The sequence below is a fragment of the Erythrolamprus reginae genome, chromosome 1, assembly GCF_031021105.1.
Source record: "Erythrolamprus reginae isolate rEryReg1 chromosome 1, rEryReg1.hap1, whole genome shotgun sequence".
Lineage (NCBI taxonomy): Eukaryota > Metazoa > Chordata > Lepidosauria > Squamata > Dipsadidae > Erythrolamprus > Erythrolamprus reginae.
The window spans coordinates 204,751,222-204,766,677 of record NC_091950.1 but is presented as its reverse complement, the minus strand read 5'-3'; the positions used below and the strand labels follow the sequence as shown (position 1 = coordinate 204,766,677).

Here is a 15,456-nt window from a genome sequence, read left to right as displayed (position 1 = left end):
CACTGCAATTTAGACAGAGCCCTTTAAAAAAATAAAGAATACAAGGTCCATCCTGGGGATATTCCATCTAGTACCAGTCTGTTTTGTTGCTTTGTTCATTTCATCAAAAAAAAGTGAGGCAATATTTAATGCTTCATTCATATAGCTACAACAACTCATAATCTTCCCTGCACGCTAAGACTAGGAGTATATGGAATTCCTCCAGCTTCCTGCACTAACCAGTGTTGAGTTAGAACCATGATAACCTACTTTTGTTGCTCAGCGCTTTTAAAAGCCATGTTCTGGCATGCCAAAATAATAACTTTAAAAAGAAGAGGCAAATTGCTGATCCTTCTACTCTTATCTGAAATTGCACATTTCTGACCCTCATCTTATTTGTCTAGTGATTCGTGTCTGTGCTGTGCTCCAGACTCACCAAGCATTGTTTTACATGACATGAAACATAATGTGTGTTTTTTCTTCCTGCCGGACTCATTTAAGCCCATAGGATAAATCACCAAACGTAAGCACCACGCAAACATTATCTGCCTTGAAATGAACCTGCGTTCTCCCACTGGAATTGTTTAGTGCAAATGTTTCCTGTTTAAAGTGGGAAGAGAAAGAGGAAAAATTCCAGGCCTTGGACTTTTCAGGGCTCCTGTGCTCCCATGAGATTCTTCACTTTAAAAACAGAACATTATAAAAGACAGGCCCTCCCTGCTTGCTGTGAGAGACTCCAGACCAAATGCTGAAGGTCTAAAGCCACCTTCAGAGATGCTGAATGGACTACAGGCCAACACGTGCTGTGGGGAGCTTCCACCTGCATTACTGCAGCCACATTTCAAGACAGTTCTCTTTCCATTCCCCAATTTGGGATACTTTATTTATTATTGGAAGTATCATTAGACCAAGAAGCGACTACTCAGAGCCGCTCCGAGTCCTCTGAGAGGGGCGGCATACAAATCTAATAAATTTATTTTATTTATTTATTTATTCGATTTTTATGCCACCCTTCTCCTTAGACTCAGGGCGGCTTACAATATGTTAGCAATAGCACTTTTTAACAGAGCCAGCCTATTGCCCTCACAATCCGGGTCCGCATTTTACCCACCTCGGAAGGATGGAAGGCTGAGTCAACCTTGAGCCGGTGATGTGATTTGAACCGCTGACCTACAAATGTACAGTCAGCTTCAGTGGCCTGCAGTACAGCATTCTACCTGTTGCGCCACCCTGGCTCTATCTTGTTTATTATTATTATTATTATTATTATTATTATTATTATTATTATTATTAATTATGTCAATACAACACAGCAAACGAGATCATTATGCTGGATTTCGTATTTCATCACCAGTCGAGCGCTTCCCAAGCACCTAGGACTGGGTGATGTAGCGGTGAATTATGTTTGCTGACCCCAGTAAAGCGGCCTTTTGCAATTGACAGATGGAGATTTTGTCAATTCCGTTGGTTTTCAAATGTCCGCTGAGATCCTTTGGCACTGCGCCCAGCGTGCCAAGTACCACTGGGACCCCTTTCACTGGCTTATGCAAGAGTCGTTGCAGCTCGATTTTTAGATCTTTGTATTTCAATAATTTCTCTAGCTGCTTCTCCTCAATTCTGCTGTCCCCTGGGATTGCGATGTCGATGATCCATACTTTCTTTCTCTCCACAATCAGGATGTCGGTCAGTCTGAAGTAGGAAGTCCCACAGTAGTTTTGCTTGCTCATTTTTGACCACTTTTTCAGGCATATGATCCCACCAGTTCTTTGCCACTGGTAGATGGTAGTTCCGGCACAAGTTCCAGTGGATCATCTGTGCCACAGCATCATGTCTATGTTTGTAGTCAGTCTGTGCGATCTTTTTGCAACAGCTGAGTATGTGATCGATTGTTTCATCTGTTTCTTTACAGAGTCTGCACTTTGGATCGTCTGTTGATTTTTCAATTCTGGCTTCGACAGCATTTGTTCTAATGGCCTGTTCTTGTGCCACCAGTATTAGTCCTTCTGTCTCCTTTTTGAGTGTTCCACTTGTAAGCCACGACCAGGTCTTTTTTTTCCTCCACTTTGCCTTCAATCTTCTCCAAGAACTGGCCATGCAATGCTTTGTTCCATACCGTATTGAGTTACAGTTTTTCTGTACTGGTCCTTAGTTTGCTTATAATAATAATAATAATAATAATAATAATAATAATAATAATAATAATAATAATAATAATAATTATTATTATTATTATTATTCCTTGCTGTTAAGTGAATTTTGTCCCCTTTTATGACGACCTCTCTTGCCACATTTGTAAAGTAAATCACTGCAACTGTTAAGTTAGAGTCACAGTTTGCAAAGTGAATTCTGACTTTGCTTGTCAGAAGATTACAAAAGGTGGATCACATGACCCTGGGAAATAAGTATAGCTACCATCATAAATATGAGCCAGTGTGGAGATCCTGCCACAATTGTAAGTGTGAAAAATGATCATAAGTCACTTTTTCAGTGCCATTCTAATTTCTATTGATCATTAAACAAATGGTTTAAATCAAGGACTACCTGTATTGTGTGCATCATATGTTTTTTCTTTTATTTATCATCCTGAATTAAGTTGTGAGCTAACCAATATCTTGCTTATTTATTGACTTGTTTGTTGGTCAAGATTAGGTCTCTCTGCTCTAAATATGGATATGCTTTGTTGCTATAGTTTGCAAAATGCCTAGTTCACAGCAGCAAGTAAACTGTAACTTTCAAACTAATTACACTTTCTGAGTAATTTCTGACTGCACTGATTGACTTGTAGATCATATTTGCTGAATTAAGGTTGTACATCTGCTGAATTTTCTGAGCATATCACAGAGTTACTGAAGTAATTTAAAAAGAGAAAATATGTATTGTTAATAAATAATACAGAAAAATCTTTAAAAAGATTCTGTTCCAATATAATGCAGGCAGCCAACATCATAGGGATAATAGCACTATAGAAACGTCTGAGATAAGATTGTCAGCGTAGCATTGAAAAGACATGGATGACAAGCCTGCTCCCTTGAGGAGCACATTTCATGTGACAGTAATCTAAGCTGGAGTCAGCTAAGGCATGACTGACAAGGTCCATCTTTATCAATATGGCTGTGCTGACAAAGCAAAAAAAACACCCAAAAAAGGAAATATACATTCCACCTGCACATCTAGGAAGAAAGCCAGATCGAACCATTTTAAGCTAATTCTAAACTTCCTAAGGGGACTCAATATTTCTGCCACTTTTCCAGAAAGGAGAAGTAGAGCTCTTCATTGAATGATTCTGTAGCCCAAAGTTCTAGATCAGGGGTCTCCAACCTTAGCAACATTAAGACTTGTGGACTTCAACTCCCAGAATTCCTCAGCAAGCTTGGAATTCTGAGAGTTGACGTCCACAAGTCTTAAAGTTGCCAGGGTTGGAGACAGTGATTTAGATGACTTGAACTAATAGAGTTTTTATCTAGATGGAACTTTACATCAAGCATCAAGTAAAAGACCACAAATTAGTTAACATAAGTAACTACAGTACATTCAAACTTACTTACTGGCTTCCTAGTTTGAGAAAAAACTAAATAATTGTGTGTGTGTGTGTGTGTGTGTGTGTGTGTGTGTGTGTGTGTGTGTGTAAGACAATGTGATGCATTGGCTAAAATACTGCACTTGGAATGGAAAAACCCAAATTTTGGTCTACGTTTAGGCATGGGAGTGATGGTGATTTGGGATAATTGGTGTTATTCTTTAGGACAGTGATGATGAACCTTTTTTTCCTCAGGTGCCGAAAGAGCCTGGGTGAGCGCTATCACTCATGCGCAAGTGCCCAAACCCATGCTTCAATGACTGAGGAGGGTGAAAACAGCTTCCTACACCTCCTAGAGGCCCTCTGGAGGCTGGAAATGGCCTGTTTCCCAACTTCTGGTGGGCCCAGTAGGCTCATGTTTCGCTCTTCCCAGGCTCCAAAGGCTTCCCTGGAGTTGGGGGAGGGCAAAATTCCCTCCCCCATCCCCCCACAGGCTCTCTGGAAGCCAAAAACACCCTCTCAGAGACTCTGTGTGAGCCAAAAATCAGCTGACCAGCACACAGATGCACATGTTGAGCTAGGGCAACGGCTCACGTGCCAGCAGATTTGGCTCCGCGTGCCAAATATGGTACCCGTGCCATAGGTTCTCCATCACTGCTCTAGGAAGTCTAAAATCCTTTCTCTATGGTTCATAATGTTAAGTGAAGACATCTCCGAGTCTCCGGAGAAGGGCGGCATACAAATCTAATAAATAAATAAATAAATAATAATAATAATAATAATAATAATAATAATAATAATAATAATAATCTTCATCCTGTAGCTGATTGATTTAAGCTGATTTTCTGTCTGTCCATCCATTTGTTTCATACTCACTTTGAATCTTTGCCCACTCACAATAGTTCCCTTTTTCCCTTTCTTGGGAAAAAAATTATGTAAGTATAATATTCTCACTTTTGCTTAAGGTGGATTTGTCATGCTTTCTAAGCATCTCTGCTTCTACGAGAAGCTCTCCCTTGGCTATTGTCCAGTGCTTCACTTTTTTCTTTGGCAAACTGGATCAAATGCATGAAACGTAATTGCACAAATTACATGAATGGCACAAATTTAGCAGAAGAATACAATGCTTGAAACACTGTCTGAGATTCATGAAAAAGTAGAAAATATGACATGTCGGATCTGACAAACTTAGCACTAAGGCATGAACTCTTTTGGTTTTTCAACGTTGAAGTCAGCAAGTCAGTTCAAAGACATCCAGAGTTCTTTCTGTAACTGAAAAAGCATTTCACTCTTCACAGAACAGTTCCTAATAGGTCAAACTTTCATCATATCAGAGTTGACATCTAGATACAACACTTCTTTATTCCATGTATCATTTGTCCTGGCTTCATGGAGAATACCTCTTTAATGTAAATCCAAATTTGGGGCAGAAACCCTTTAAAATGATCCCATCATTAACTCTCCCTTGGCAGTCCATGGTGTGAGTTTTCCAATGATCCAAATGTTGTCAAATCTAAATTAATGCAAGCAAGTTGAGAAGCATATACAAGCTCATACATGGTTGCTGTACAGAGAGAGAGAGAGGGAGGGAGGGAGGGAGAGATAGAGAGGGAGAGAGAGGGGGAGAGGGAGAGAGAGAGATATTATTGGTAGCTAGCTCACTAAACAGATACTATTTCCTCATATCTTTAATATTTTTATGGGAATTTCTAATTGGGGCCTTCAAGAGTTTATGGACTGGCATGTATGATGCAAGAACATGGGCAAATCAACTTTTGGGTGTGAATTGTACATGAGCTTTATGGGTTGCTGGGATACAGACCAAATTCATCAGTATATTTCAGGCTAGACAAGACAAAACATGCTTTATTAAAAAGACTTTACTTTCTTACAAAAAAAGAAAGTGCTTTCAATACATTTTTGCAAATAAATTGTGAATAGCTCAAACCTTTTGATAAAGACACTGCAATATGTGGAGGCTGGACTTTTCCACTGGTTTTCCTTGTGTTTTACCAATCCAGAGCTTTCAGTTTCTATTCTGTGGGACTTTTGTAAATTAGTGGAAGTGACATTTCTTGCCCAAAACAATTGCTGCATTTTAGATGTAAGGCTTTTTTTACTGACAGCTTCCCCTCCTCTCCTTTCTATTTTACTTCCTAGGCATGGATCTGTAGAACCAATGGAATATTTAACAGGGCTACGGATAGCACACAACGAAAGAGATCTTCCCTACTCTCCTGCAAGCCAATCTGCACTTCATCCCTCCAAAGGGAGCTACCTTCATCTACCAGATGGCCCGAGAGCGACAGAGTTATGGTATTCACAGTATTTCCCACCACAGCACAAAGGACCTCTCCGCCAAGATGTACCACCATCCCCACCACAAGGCCACAGAGCTCCACCTTATAATGAGGTGGGCAGAATAGGACACCGACAAAGCACTCCCGATCAGTACCAATGCAGGTATCAAGATCCAAGGCAGAAGGACTCTGTGACTGCAGCTGTATAATTGAAAGCTGGACTGTTGTTGGCATTTTATGGTTTACTTCATCTTACAGTTAGTCCCGCTGAAGTCATTTCTGCACTCTCAACCTATAGCATATTCTAGCCACCCACCCATTATTTTGCCAACATACCAGTAATAAATATATTTCTTCAGCACTGGCTGGGTGATGCTATGAAGATGCTATAAGTCATTCTACAAAAAGTGCTCATTAACACTGGCCAATCTATGACCAGAACATGTACCCAGCTGTATTGCAAACTCATACAAATGGTACATGACCTTTAAGTATTGAAGATTAAAAGAGAGGGGGGGGGGTTAATGCTTGAACAGGATGGTAGATAAAGACTCAGCAGTATTTCTACGCACATCACAAAGTGCCACTCAGGGCTATTTGCAATTACACAGGCACAAAAAAGGTAGCCAAATGGTCTTGTGGGGAAGGGGGGAGAAAATGATTTTAGGAAAGGCACATAATTCATGCTATTGAGGTACAATCGGTATACAGGTCTTTCACTAAGACTTCCTCTGAACTGAAGAATTGGAAACATTCTGCAGTATCATTGAGATGTATTCCTTTCAAAGTATGACCTGGAACTTGTTATTGTTCCCATCTTTGAATCCTTTATGAATATTCTTTTCAGCTGCTTATAAAGATGCTTCAGTTCTGAAGCCGTTTTTCTCCTCTTCTTCTCTCTGTTTTCTAATAACAAGAGCAGATGGACAAATTTAAAAGATGCCTAAGGTTCATAGAGCACCATACAGTGTTGCATTGTAAAGGTTTCTGGAAGGAAATACAAAAGGGCTCAGTATGTAGTTTCCTACCTCTGATTTCAAAACTATTAGAAGATTTAGTTCATTTGTATGCCAGTATATTGATGTGTGTGGATGATTAGGTATCTTTGTGCCTTGAGGGGGCTGATTCTCCATTGACACCAATGGAGCATATACTTAATAATTGTATCCTGGGATGGAGTTATTAGTTTGTGCTCTGGTGATATTTTAGTACTATTTGTTTCTCCAGTCACGTCAAAAAAGTTGCAAGATGGCTGTGGAATATTGTGTTTTTAGGATCTCATTTTTGCTAGACCACAATCCTGATCATGACCTTATCAGAAAACAAAGTGTTTGACAGTGTTTTCAAGCAATTAGGTAACTATTAGACTGATATTTGTTAGTTTATTTGTTTAAATCACCTGTGCAAAGCAGCCTTCGACTAATCCTAGAGGGCTTAGCAGAGGAAAGGTTAGATCTTTGGGGACATTGGAGAATTCTAGGTTTAAAAAGGAGGAAAAAGAAATAATAATAATAGTATAGTTATCAAGTAAGAAATTTAAGATAGAATCATGGTAGGGATATTGAGGATAGGGAAAAAAAAGGCCAGGTGTCAAAAAATCAAAATGGCAGCTGCAACCAAACAATCAAAGCTGCCATTTTTATGGTTTTGACCCCTGTCCCTATGGATGCCCTGAAAAATAGTGTACTAGTGATGAATGCATCTAGAAGAAAAGAAGAAGGGAAATGACAAACACTGCACATTTCTGTAAAATACAAAGGTAGTTTTAAATTCTCACGATTTTTGTGGTTTGCCACTTAAGATTAATGAAACGTCTGAGACTTTCTTCAGTCTCTAAAAGCTTCTCTAAAATGTCTCGAATAGCTTCAGTATTTTTTTAAAATTCCAAACTCTGACTGGGGACTCATTTTAAGTCTATGTTACAGTCTTTTCCCTTCCAAACGAAAGATCTTGGACTTGGCCACAGAAAAGTACTGAAAAATCCTTGGTTTTTATTTTGGTATGCAGCAAATTAACAAGATTCATTATAGAGGTCATCTAATAATTATTATATATTGCTCAGAGGGGTCATTAAGCAGGCAGAGCCATTTATCATTTAGCCTTCCTGAAATGGCTTCATTCCACCAGGTACCCTCAAGAGATTTGGCATATAGAGAATTCATTATGTACACAAATTTGTATTACTATATTTTAAAGGGTCAGTTTCTCTAGCGTCCCTGAAAATACCAGCAGCTTGATGTGAATGTAGCCCTGATTTCTTATGCATTTATATTCAAAAATATGAGGTGCTATAGTAATTCTGACTAAAAGTTGAAGGTCATTGCCTTTTTCCAAAACTACCTGTTAAATATATGAGAACATGGGGCTAAGTGGAAAGCCTCCAGTGATGAGAAATAGCAAGTATGCTCATTTTAATAGGGAACCAAGAAGTGATTTTTTTAACATACACTACATATGTACACACACCAATGTGTTGGATTTTTTCCCCCTAAAATGCAAAGTTTTATGGACATTCAAAGGCCAATTATCTATTTCCAGTGGATGAATTTAACTTCAACTTGCCCCGAATGATTAATCAAGAATTAATTGCAAGGAATTGCAAGACTACATTGATTCTTCCCTTGAAAAATCTATTTATATAAATGAACAAATCTTGTTCATGCCATTTTAAGCAAATAGTTAATTCTCCCTACCCACTTCTATGTAATCACATCTGAAATTGATGACTTACTTACTTTTGTTAAGCCAACATTTTCAAAAATCCATATTGAGTTGAACTATTACAGAGTAGATAGAAAAGCTGCATATTTTAAACAGCAATATATAGTGAATTTGCACATACATGTGATTCAGGTAGACAATTTCTTTTTATATCTGATTTTCAACTGTTTTCTGTTTGGAACTGCCAATGCTTCCTTTTTATAATCTCCTTGGTTTTAAAGAGGGCTCAACATAATCCAGAAATGATCTTGGTTGTCTGATTTAATCTGTGAGTAAAGTTCCCTGGACTAAATTCAGTTTATGTTTTCCTTAATTGTGTACAGAACAAATGTGGATATCTATTTGAGTAGGTAATATTCAAAAATTCTAGTTTTTGGAGTAGCCATTCCAAAGTTGAAGCAGATTTTCTTTCTTCTTCAAGGATTGGGCCTGTGCTTCTGATTCAAGTATAAAGCCTTCAATTTATGTTTTTTAAAATATCCACATTCTAAATGAATAAAAATTCAGCAAGAATGCAGTAGATGCAGACCAACAACCAGAAATGAAGTAAAACTGTTTTACTATGCTTTTCTTTTTTTTAATGATAACTTATAATGCAAGGGTTCATTGGGTAGTAAAAACAGATGATGTTAGGCTTTCTCAAGCCTAATCACAATTAAGAATAGCCTTGAAAGACAAAGTCCCACCCTATAAATCAATGCCTTATAACCTTACCGTGCCCTTTACAAAGATAACTGACAGCATTTCAGGAACAAGCAAAAAAATCCAAACTGGATGAAAAGAGCCTGCCTGGGTTATTTACGGTTTTGAGGCTGGTGCTCAATTGTTCCTGGGCAGTTGCAATTCCCATCTGAAAACTCCCATTGACTGCAATGGCACAGTTTTGATAGAGCAAGTCAGACAGGTCAAAAGTAGATTTTCCAGGCTGTTAATCTTAACCAGTAGCTTATTAAAGTGTCTCTTTTTTTAGATCCGTAAGGGAATTTTTTCCCTTACTGATAATAGATGCAGCACAACACTGTAGAGGTGTTTTGTGCAGGTGCAAGAAAAATGAGAATTCTTGGGTTGAGTGTGAGAAAAAGTGCAAAAGAATTACATGCCATCCTCCTGAGTCCAGAAATCCAGGATTCTGACTTGGGAAAAACAGGTGGATGTGTTAATTAATTTCAAGAGGTATGTGTTCATCAGAGAACAGTTGCTTCTCTGAAAGAACATGACAGAAACTTTCTCAGCACCATATTGCAGAAAAATGTGTAGCACACACATCACAAGGTGCTATAGCTGATGGATGACAATATACTCCTTGCAAAAACATAATAAAAACCAGCATCAGCCATTAAGAAAATAGCTGCTCTTTTTTTCATTTTGCAGGCATATATTTGGGCAGCCATATCAGTTATCTAAGTAAAATAAATAAAAATATTGATCAGCAAACTCCATTTATATTCTGATATATTTTGCATTCATTTGCTAACATACCAGCAGGGACCACTTGTAAACTGGACTTGGGAGTGTAGATCCCTTTCTAGGCGAAATGCCAAATAAAAGCTTCTATGCCAGAGGTCTTCAAACTTGGCAACTTGAACTTTGTGGATTTCAACTGCCAAGTTGCCAAGTTTTGGGACTTCTGTTCTATGCCCTCGCTTTTATCTCGCTTTCCTGGAAAAGGAGGAAGAGGATGCAGGAGAAATTATCTAATAAAGCAGGAAAGCAATCCCAGATTTTTTTATACAAACGCCTTGGCTCATTTTTTATGTTTTCTGATAAGAAGAATTAGTAATGCACAGGTGTTGCAATAGTTTTAATCTGCATCTAGTCAACACTATTTATTTTGACCCATTTCTAGCTTAACCAAAAAAAGACTAAGGGATGTGCTCTTTATTGGTGCGTGCGTTAAAAGCTTTAAAAGTTGGCTAAAGAATGATTTTACAAACAAACTTTGTTATGAACAGTTGGTACACCCAAAAGGGAAACAATCGATCATCATATACTGCAATAGGGATATAAAAGCTGCTAACAGTGGGCAACCAAACCTGAATATTGGGCAAGCAAGGCACAGAAGATTGATCAGAATCTTCTAAAGGAACTTGTACTGTCTATCAAATTATTGGTGACATTTTTAAAATCCTGAATTGGATGTGTAACTATGACCACCTGTAGAATCCCCAAAGAAGGAACTAGCTCTGATTACCTGGATGAAAGTAGTGGCTGAGTGATATAAATGTTTTAGGAAAGTCCCCTTCTCCAAATTCATCCCCAAACACCTTATCCCAGCTAAAGTCCAGAGCCAAAACCAGTTCCACATCCTGCCTAGTTGTGCCTAGAGCGAAAACCATTATTTTGTGTATTTCTCCTAGTGAGAAAAGTGCTATAAATTCATATATATCTTAGGGGAGCTCATGACTTTTCAGATTAGGCCCTTGTTCAGAAAACTTTGGAAGAGGATTTGTGCACTTGAATGCTGCTTGTTTTGACTCTCTGCATACAAGCCATCCATATCAGATTTATTTTGAGTGCAATTCTACTGGCAACAGTGATGGAGCTATAATGGGAATTGCTCTGGTTTGCACACTGGACATTCTGACCTTTCTTTTATATTTAGATTTTTAAAAGAACAAATCTATATTTGTGTGAGCTGAAACATTAAAAATTTGTCAAAATTATTGTGGGGGGAGGGAGAAATTTGAGAGATCATTAATTTGAATGTAACAAAATTAAGTTTGAACTGTTTTGCTTTGTTATATATAGAGATATTGGATGCCATATAGATTTTGAACAGTTTTATTTTGCATTGAAATAAAGCTTTGAGAAGAAATGCCTTTTGTGGGGTTTTTTTTAATTTGGGGTTTTTTTTCCCAGCCACAGTAAGCAAAAGACCTGAACAAACGTTTGTCAAAGAGAACCGTGGCTGATGATGCAGAGGACAACTCGCTCCAGCCAAATCTACACGGCCATTTTGCCATAGACATCTTCCCCTGGACAACTCTCTGCAGACAATTCCACACAAGATTCACAGTGGGTCCAGGACAACTCACAGCGGCCATCTCGCCACAGCTAGCTTGTCCAACTTGTTGTGGACAGTTCTACACAGGATAACTCAATGCAATAAATGTTAGCCACCACTGACAAAAATGGAAATAAGGTCAAAAATAACAGTGGTGGATAACATTTATTGCATTGAGTTATCCTGTGTAGAACGGTCCACAACAAGTTGGACAAGCTAGCTGTGGCAAGATGGCCGCTGTGAGTTGTCCTGGACCCACTGTGAATGGCAGGCTTCCTTCTCATGTAGGTTGCAAGCTACATCCAGTTGAAGCCTGCCTCTTTAGAACTCCCCATTCTGACACTTCATATTTAAAAGAACTGTAGCAAATGGCAACAGACGCTAAGTACACATATTTAGTAGTAAAAGCACCTGAAGGGACTGAGGCTTCCCATCTGCTCCCTGATCTCTTTTACCATTTGTTTATGGTAACAAACAGGAGCAGGCCTGCTTGTTACCATAAACAAATGCAATTAAAAAAAGAAATTAAAATAAATCCCTGTGTAGCAACTAGTAAAGACCTTGATGCACTGTGACCAAAAAAAAATCTTTAATATATAAAATAAACTGATAGCAAAATCTCAGAATTGGTTCATGAGAATATAGTCCAACCTCTCAAGAATGTGACTGTGTTCATTATGACATATTTCTGAATTTAAGAAAAAAACAAGACAGAAGATAGACCTATCTATCTATCTATCTATCTATCTATCTATCTATCTATTTATTTATTTATTTATTTATTTATTTATTTAAAATATTTGAATATCACTTCCTGTAAAAAGAAATCTCAAAGCAAATTTCAAAGTATGACATTTGACAGTCTAGATTCAGTTACTTTTTAGCAGGAAATAAATAACCCTCCATGCAAACAGGAATTTTGACCAGGAGTTTTACAAATAATGTTACTTTTCTAACTTAATCTATATAAGTAAAATATTTTAGTTTCCTTCTTCCTGCTAAAAAATGTAATCCAAAACTTTAATCCCTCTACCTCTCTAGAAGGGGTTGAGGAGTAAGTTTATATGGATTGTGGAAAGAAATTTTCTATGTCATGTGTATGGTATATACAAATCTATGATTTGAAATTATGTGAAATGAAAGTAGGCTGCAATTGGAAGAAAGAGAACAGAATATATTTTAAAGATAAAACTCTGTTGACTGAATTCTTGGCCTTTTTGAGGCCTAGGAGAAGGCAGAGTATAATCCACCTCTTCTGCTTAAATATGATATATAGGTAGTCTTTGATTTACAACATTTCTCTTAGTAACTATTTGAAGTTACAACTTAAAAAAATTGACTTATGACCATTTTTCACACAACAGTTGCATCAAGGCATGTATCACGCCGCCTTGATTACATCAGCAGAATCTCGCCCAGCCGCTCTGTTTAGGACAGCAGTGCCAAGGATTTTAACTCATTTTTCGCTGATAAAATTGCTCAGATCCAGGCGGACCTCGACTTCGATTGGATAACAGAGTCGACTGACAACGAGTCAGTCGAGGTGACTGGGGCCCATCCTTGTCCATCTGTCTGGGAGGAGTTTGATCTGGTGACACTTGATGAAGTGGACAAGGCCATTAGAGCTGTGAGTTCCGCTGTTTACTGGATCCGTGTCCCTCCTGGTTGGTTTTGGCCAGTAAGGAGGTGACACAGAGCTGGGTCCAGGAGATTGTCAATGCTTCTTTGGGGAGGGGGGTCCTTTTGGCTCCCTACACTTGTATGCCCCCTTCTCAAGAAGCCTTCTCTGGATCCAGCCATTCTTAACAACTATCGCCCAGTCTCCAAACTTCCCTTTATGGGGAAGGTTGTTGAGAAGGTGGTGGCTCCAGCGGTCCTTGGAAGAAGCCAATTATCTAACAGTCAGGATTCAGGCCTGGCTACAGCACGGAAACTGCTTTGGTCGCGCTGTTGGATGATCTCTGGCGGGCCCGGAACAGGGTTTTATCCTTTGTCCTGGTGCTTCTTGACCTCTCAGCAGCTTTCAATACCATCGACGATGGTATCCTTCTGCACCGGTTGGAGGGGTTGGGAGTGGGAGGCACTGTTTTACAGTGGTTCTCCTCCTACCTCTCTGGTCGGTTGCAGTCGGTGTTAGTGGAGGGTCAGAGGTTGACCTCCTGGTCTCTCCCTTGTGAGGTGCCTCAGGGGTTGGTCCTCTCCCCCCTGCTATTCAATATGTACATGAAACCGCTGGGAGAGATCATCTGTACATCTCCACCCCATGTCCAGTCAGCGAAGCAGTGGAAGTGATGTGCCAGTGCCTGTAGGCTGTTGAGGTCTGGATGGGTGTCAACAGGCTCAAACTCAACCCTGACAAGACGGAGTGGCTGTGGGTTTTGCCTCCCAAGGACAATTCCATCTGTCCGTCCATTACCCAGAAGGGGTAATTTTTGACCCCCTCAGAGAGGGTCCACAACTTGGGTGTCCTCCTCAATCCACAGCTAACATTAGACCACCATCTTTTGGCTGTGGCAAGGAGGGCGTTCGCCCAGGTTCGCCTAGTGCAACAGAGTCGACTGACAACGAGTCAGTCGAGGTGACTGGGGCCCATCCTTGTCCATCTGTCTGGGAGGAGGCCCTATTTGGACAGGGTGTCTCTGCTCACAGTCACTCAAACCTCGAGGTTTGACTACTGTAACACTCTCTACATGGGGCTACCTTTGAAAAGTGTTTGGAAAGTTCAGATTCTGCAGAATGCAGCTGCGAGAGCAATCATGGGCTTTCCCAGATATGTCCATGTCACATCCACACTCCGCAGTCTGCACTGGCTGCCGATCAATATCCGGTCACAATTCAAAGTGTTGGTTCTGACCTATAAACCCCTCCATGGCATCGGACCAGGATATCTCCGGGACCGCCTTCTACCGTTCAAATCCCAGCGACTGATTAGGTCCCACAGAGTTGGCCTTCTCTGGGTCCCGTCAACAAAACAATGCCATTTGGCGGGATCCAGGGGAAGAACCTTCTCTGTGTCGGCCCCGACCCTCTGGAATCAACTCTCCCCTGTAGATAAGGACTGCCCACACCCTCCTTGCCTTTTGTAAACTCTTAAAAACCCACCTTTGTCGCCAGGCATGGGGAAATTGATTCCCCTCGGCTGCTCCGTTTTATGTATGGTTTGTTTGGGATGTATGATTGTTTTTAATTAAGGGTTTTATTATTATTATTATTATTATTATTATTATTATTATTATTATTATTATTATTATTTATTAGATTTGTATGCCGCTCCTCTGTTAAAACTGTTTTTGCTTTTAACATTGGATTTGTATTTTGTATTACTGTTGTGAGCCACTCTGAGTCTTCAGAGAGAGGCGGCATACAAATCTAATAAATTATTATTATTAATAATTATTATTATTATCCCCATGGTCAAGGGATTTACATTCAAATGCTTGACAACTGACTCACATTTACGAGGATTCCAGTGTCCCAGCATGATGTGATAATCGTTTGTGACCTTCTAACTAGCAAAGTCAATGAGGAAACCAGATTCACTTAACTGGGTTACTAATTTAACAACCGCAGTGATTCCCTTAACAAATGTGGCCAGAAAAGTCATAAAATGGGGTCAAATTCACTAAACAAATTTCTCACTTAGCAACATATATTTTAGGCTCGATTGTGTTTATTAGTTGAGGACTACCTGTACAGCCTTTCTTCCAACCCATCTCACTATATTACCCACCCCAAACCGGTCATAACATGCCTGGTTATATGATGATCCACTTTCTGTGCAGGCTTCACTATGGTTGCAAATTGAGAACACCTACACTATGACATGGAAAGAATTGTAAAGTATCATAGCATGTTTTACTATGTATGGTCATGAATATGTGCAATGTATTATGGAAGTAACTTTAACAGACTTTCGTTTCCAAGAAGCAAGATTT

At 39.3% G+C, this 15,456-nt stretch overlaps 1 protein-coding gene across 2 annotated transcripts in view; it reads left to right on the top strand.

Annotated features, from left to right (window-relative positions):
- Positions 1-11,332, top strand: part of PARD3B (par-3 family cell polarity regulator beta) — a 697,616-nt gene extending 686,284 nt beyond the window's left edge. For both annotated transcript variants that reach the window (XM_070732030.1, XM_070732029.1), the window contains one exon: positions 5,657-11,332. In XM_070732030.1, the coding sequence (XP_070588131.1) occupies positions 5,657-6,005 (349 nt within the window). In that variant the 3' untranslated portion in view covers positions 6,006-11,332. The remainder of the gene's footprint in view (positions 1-5,656) is intronic.
- The last annotated feature ends 4,124 nt before the right edge of the window (positions 11,333-15,456 follow it).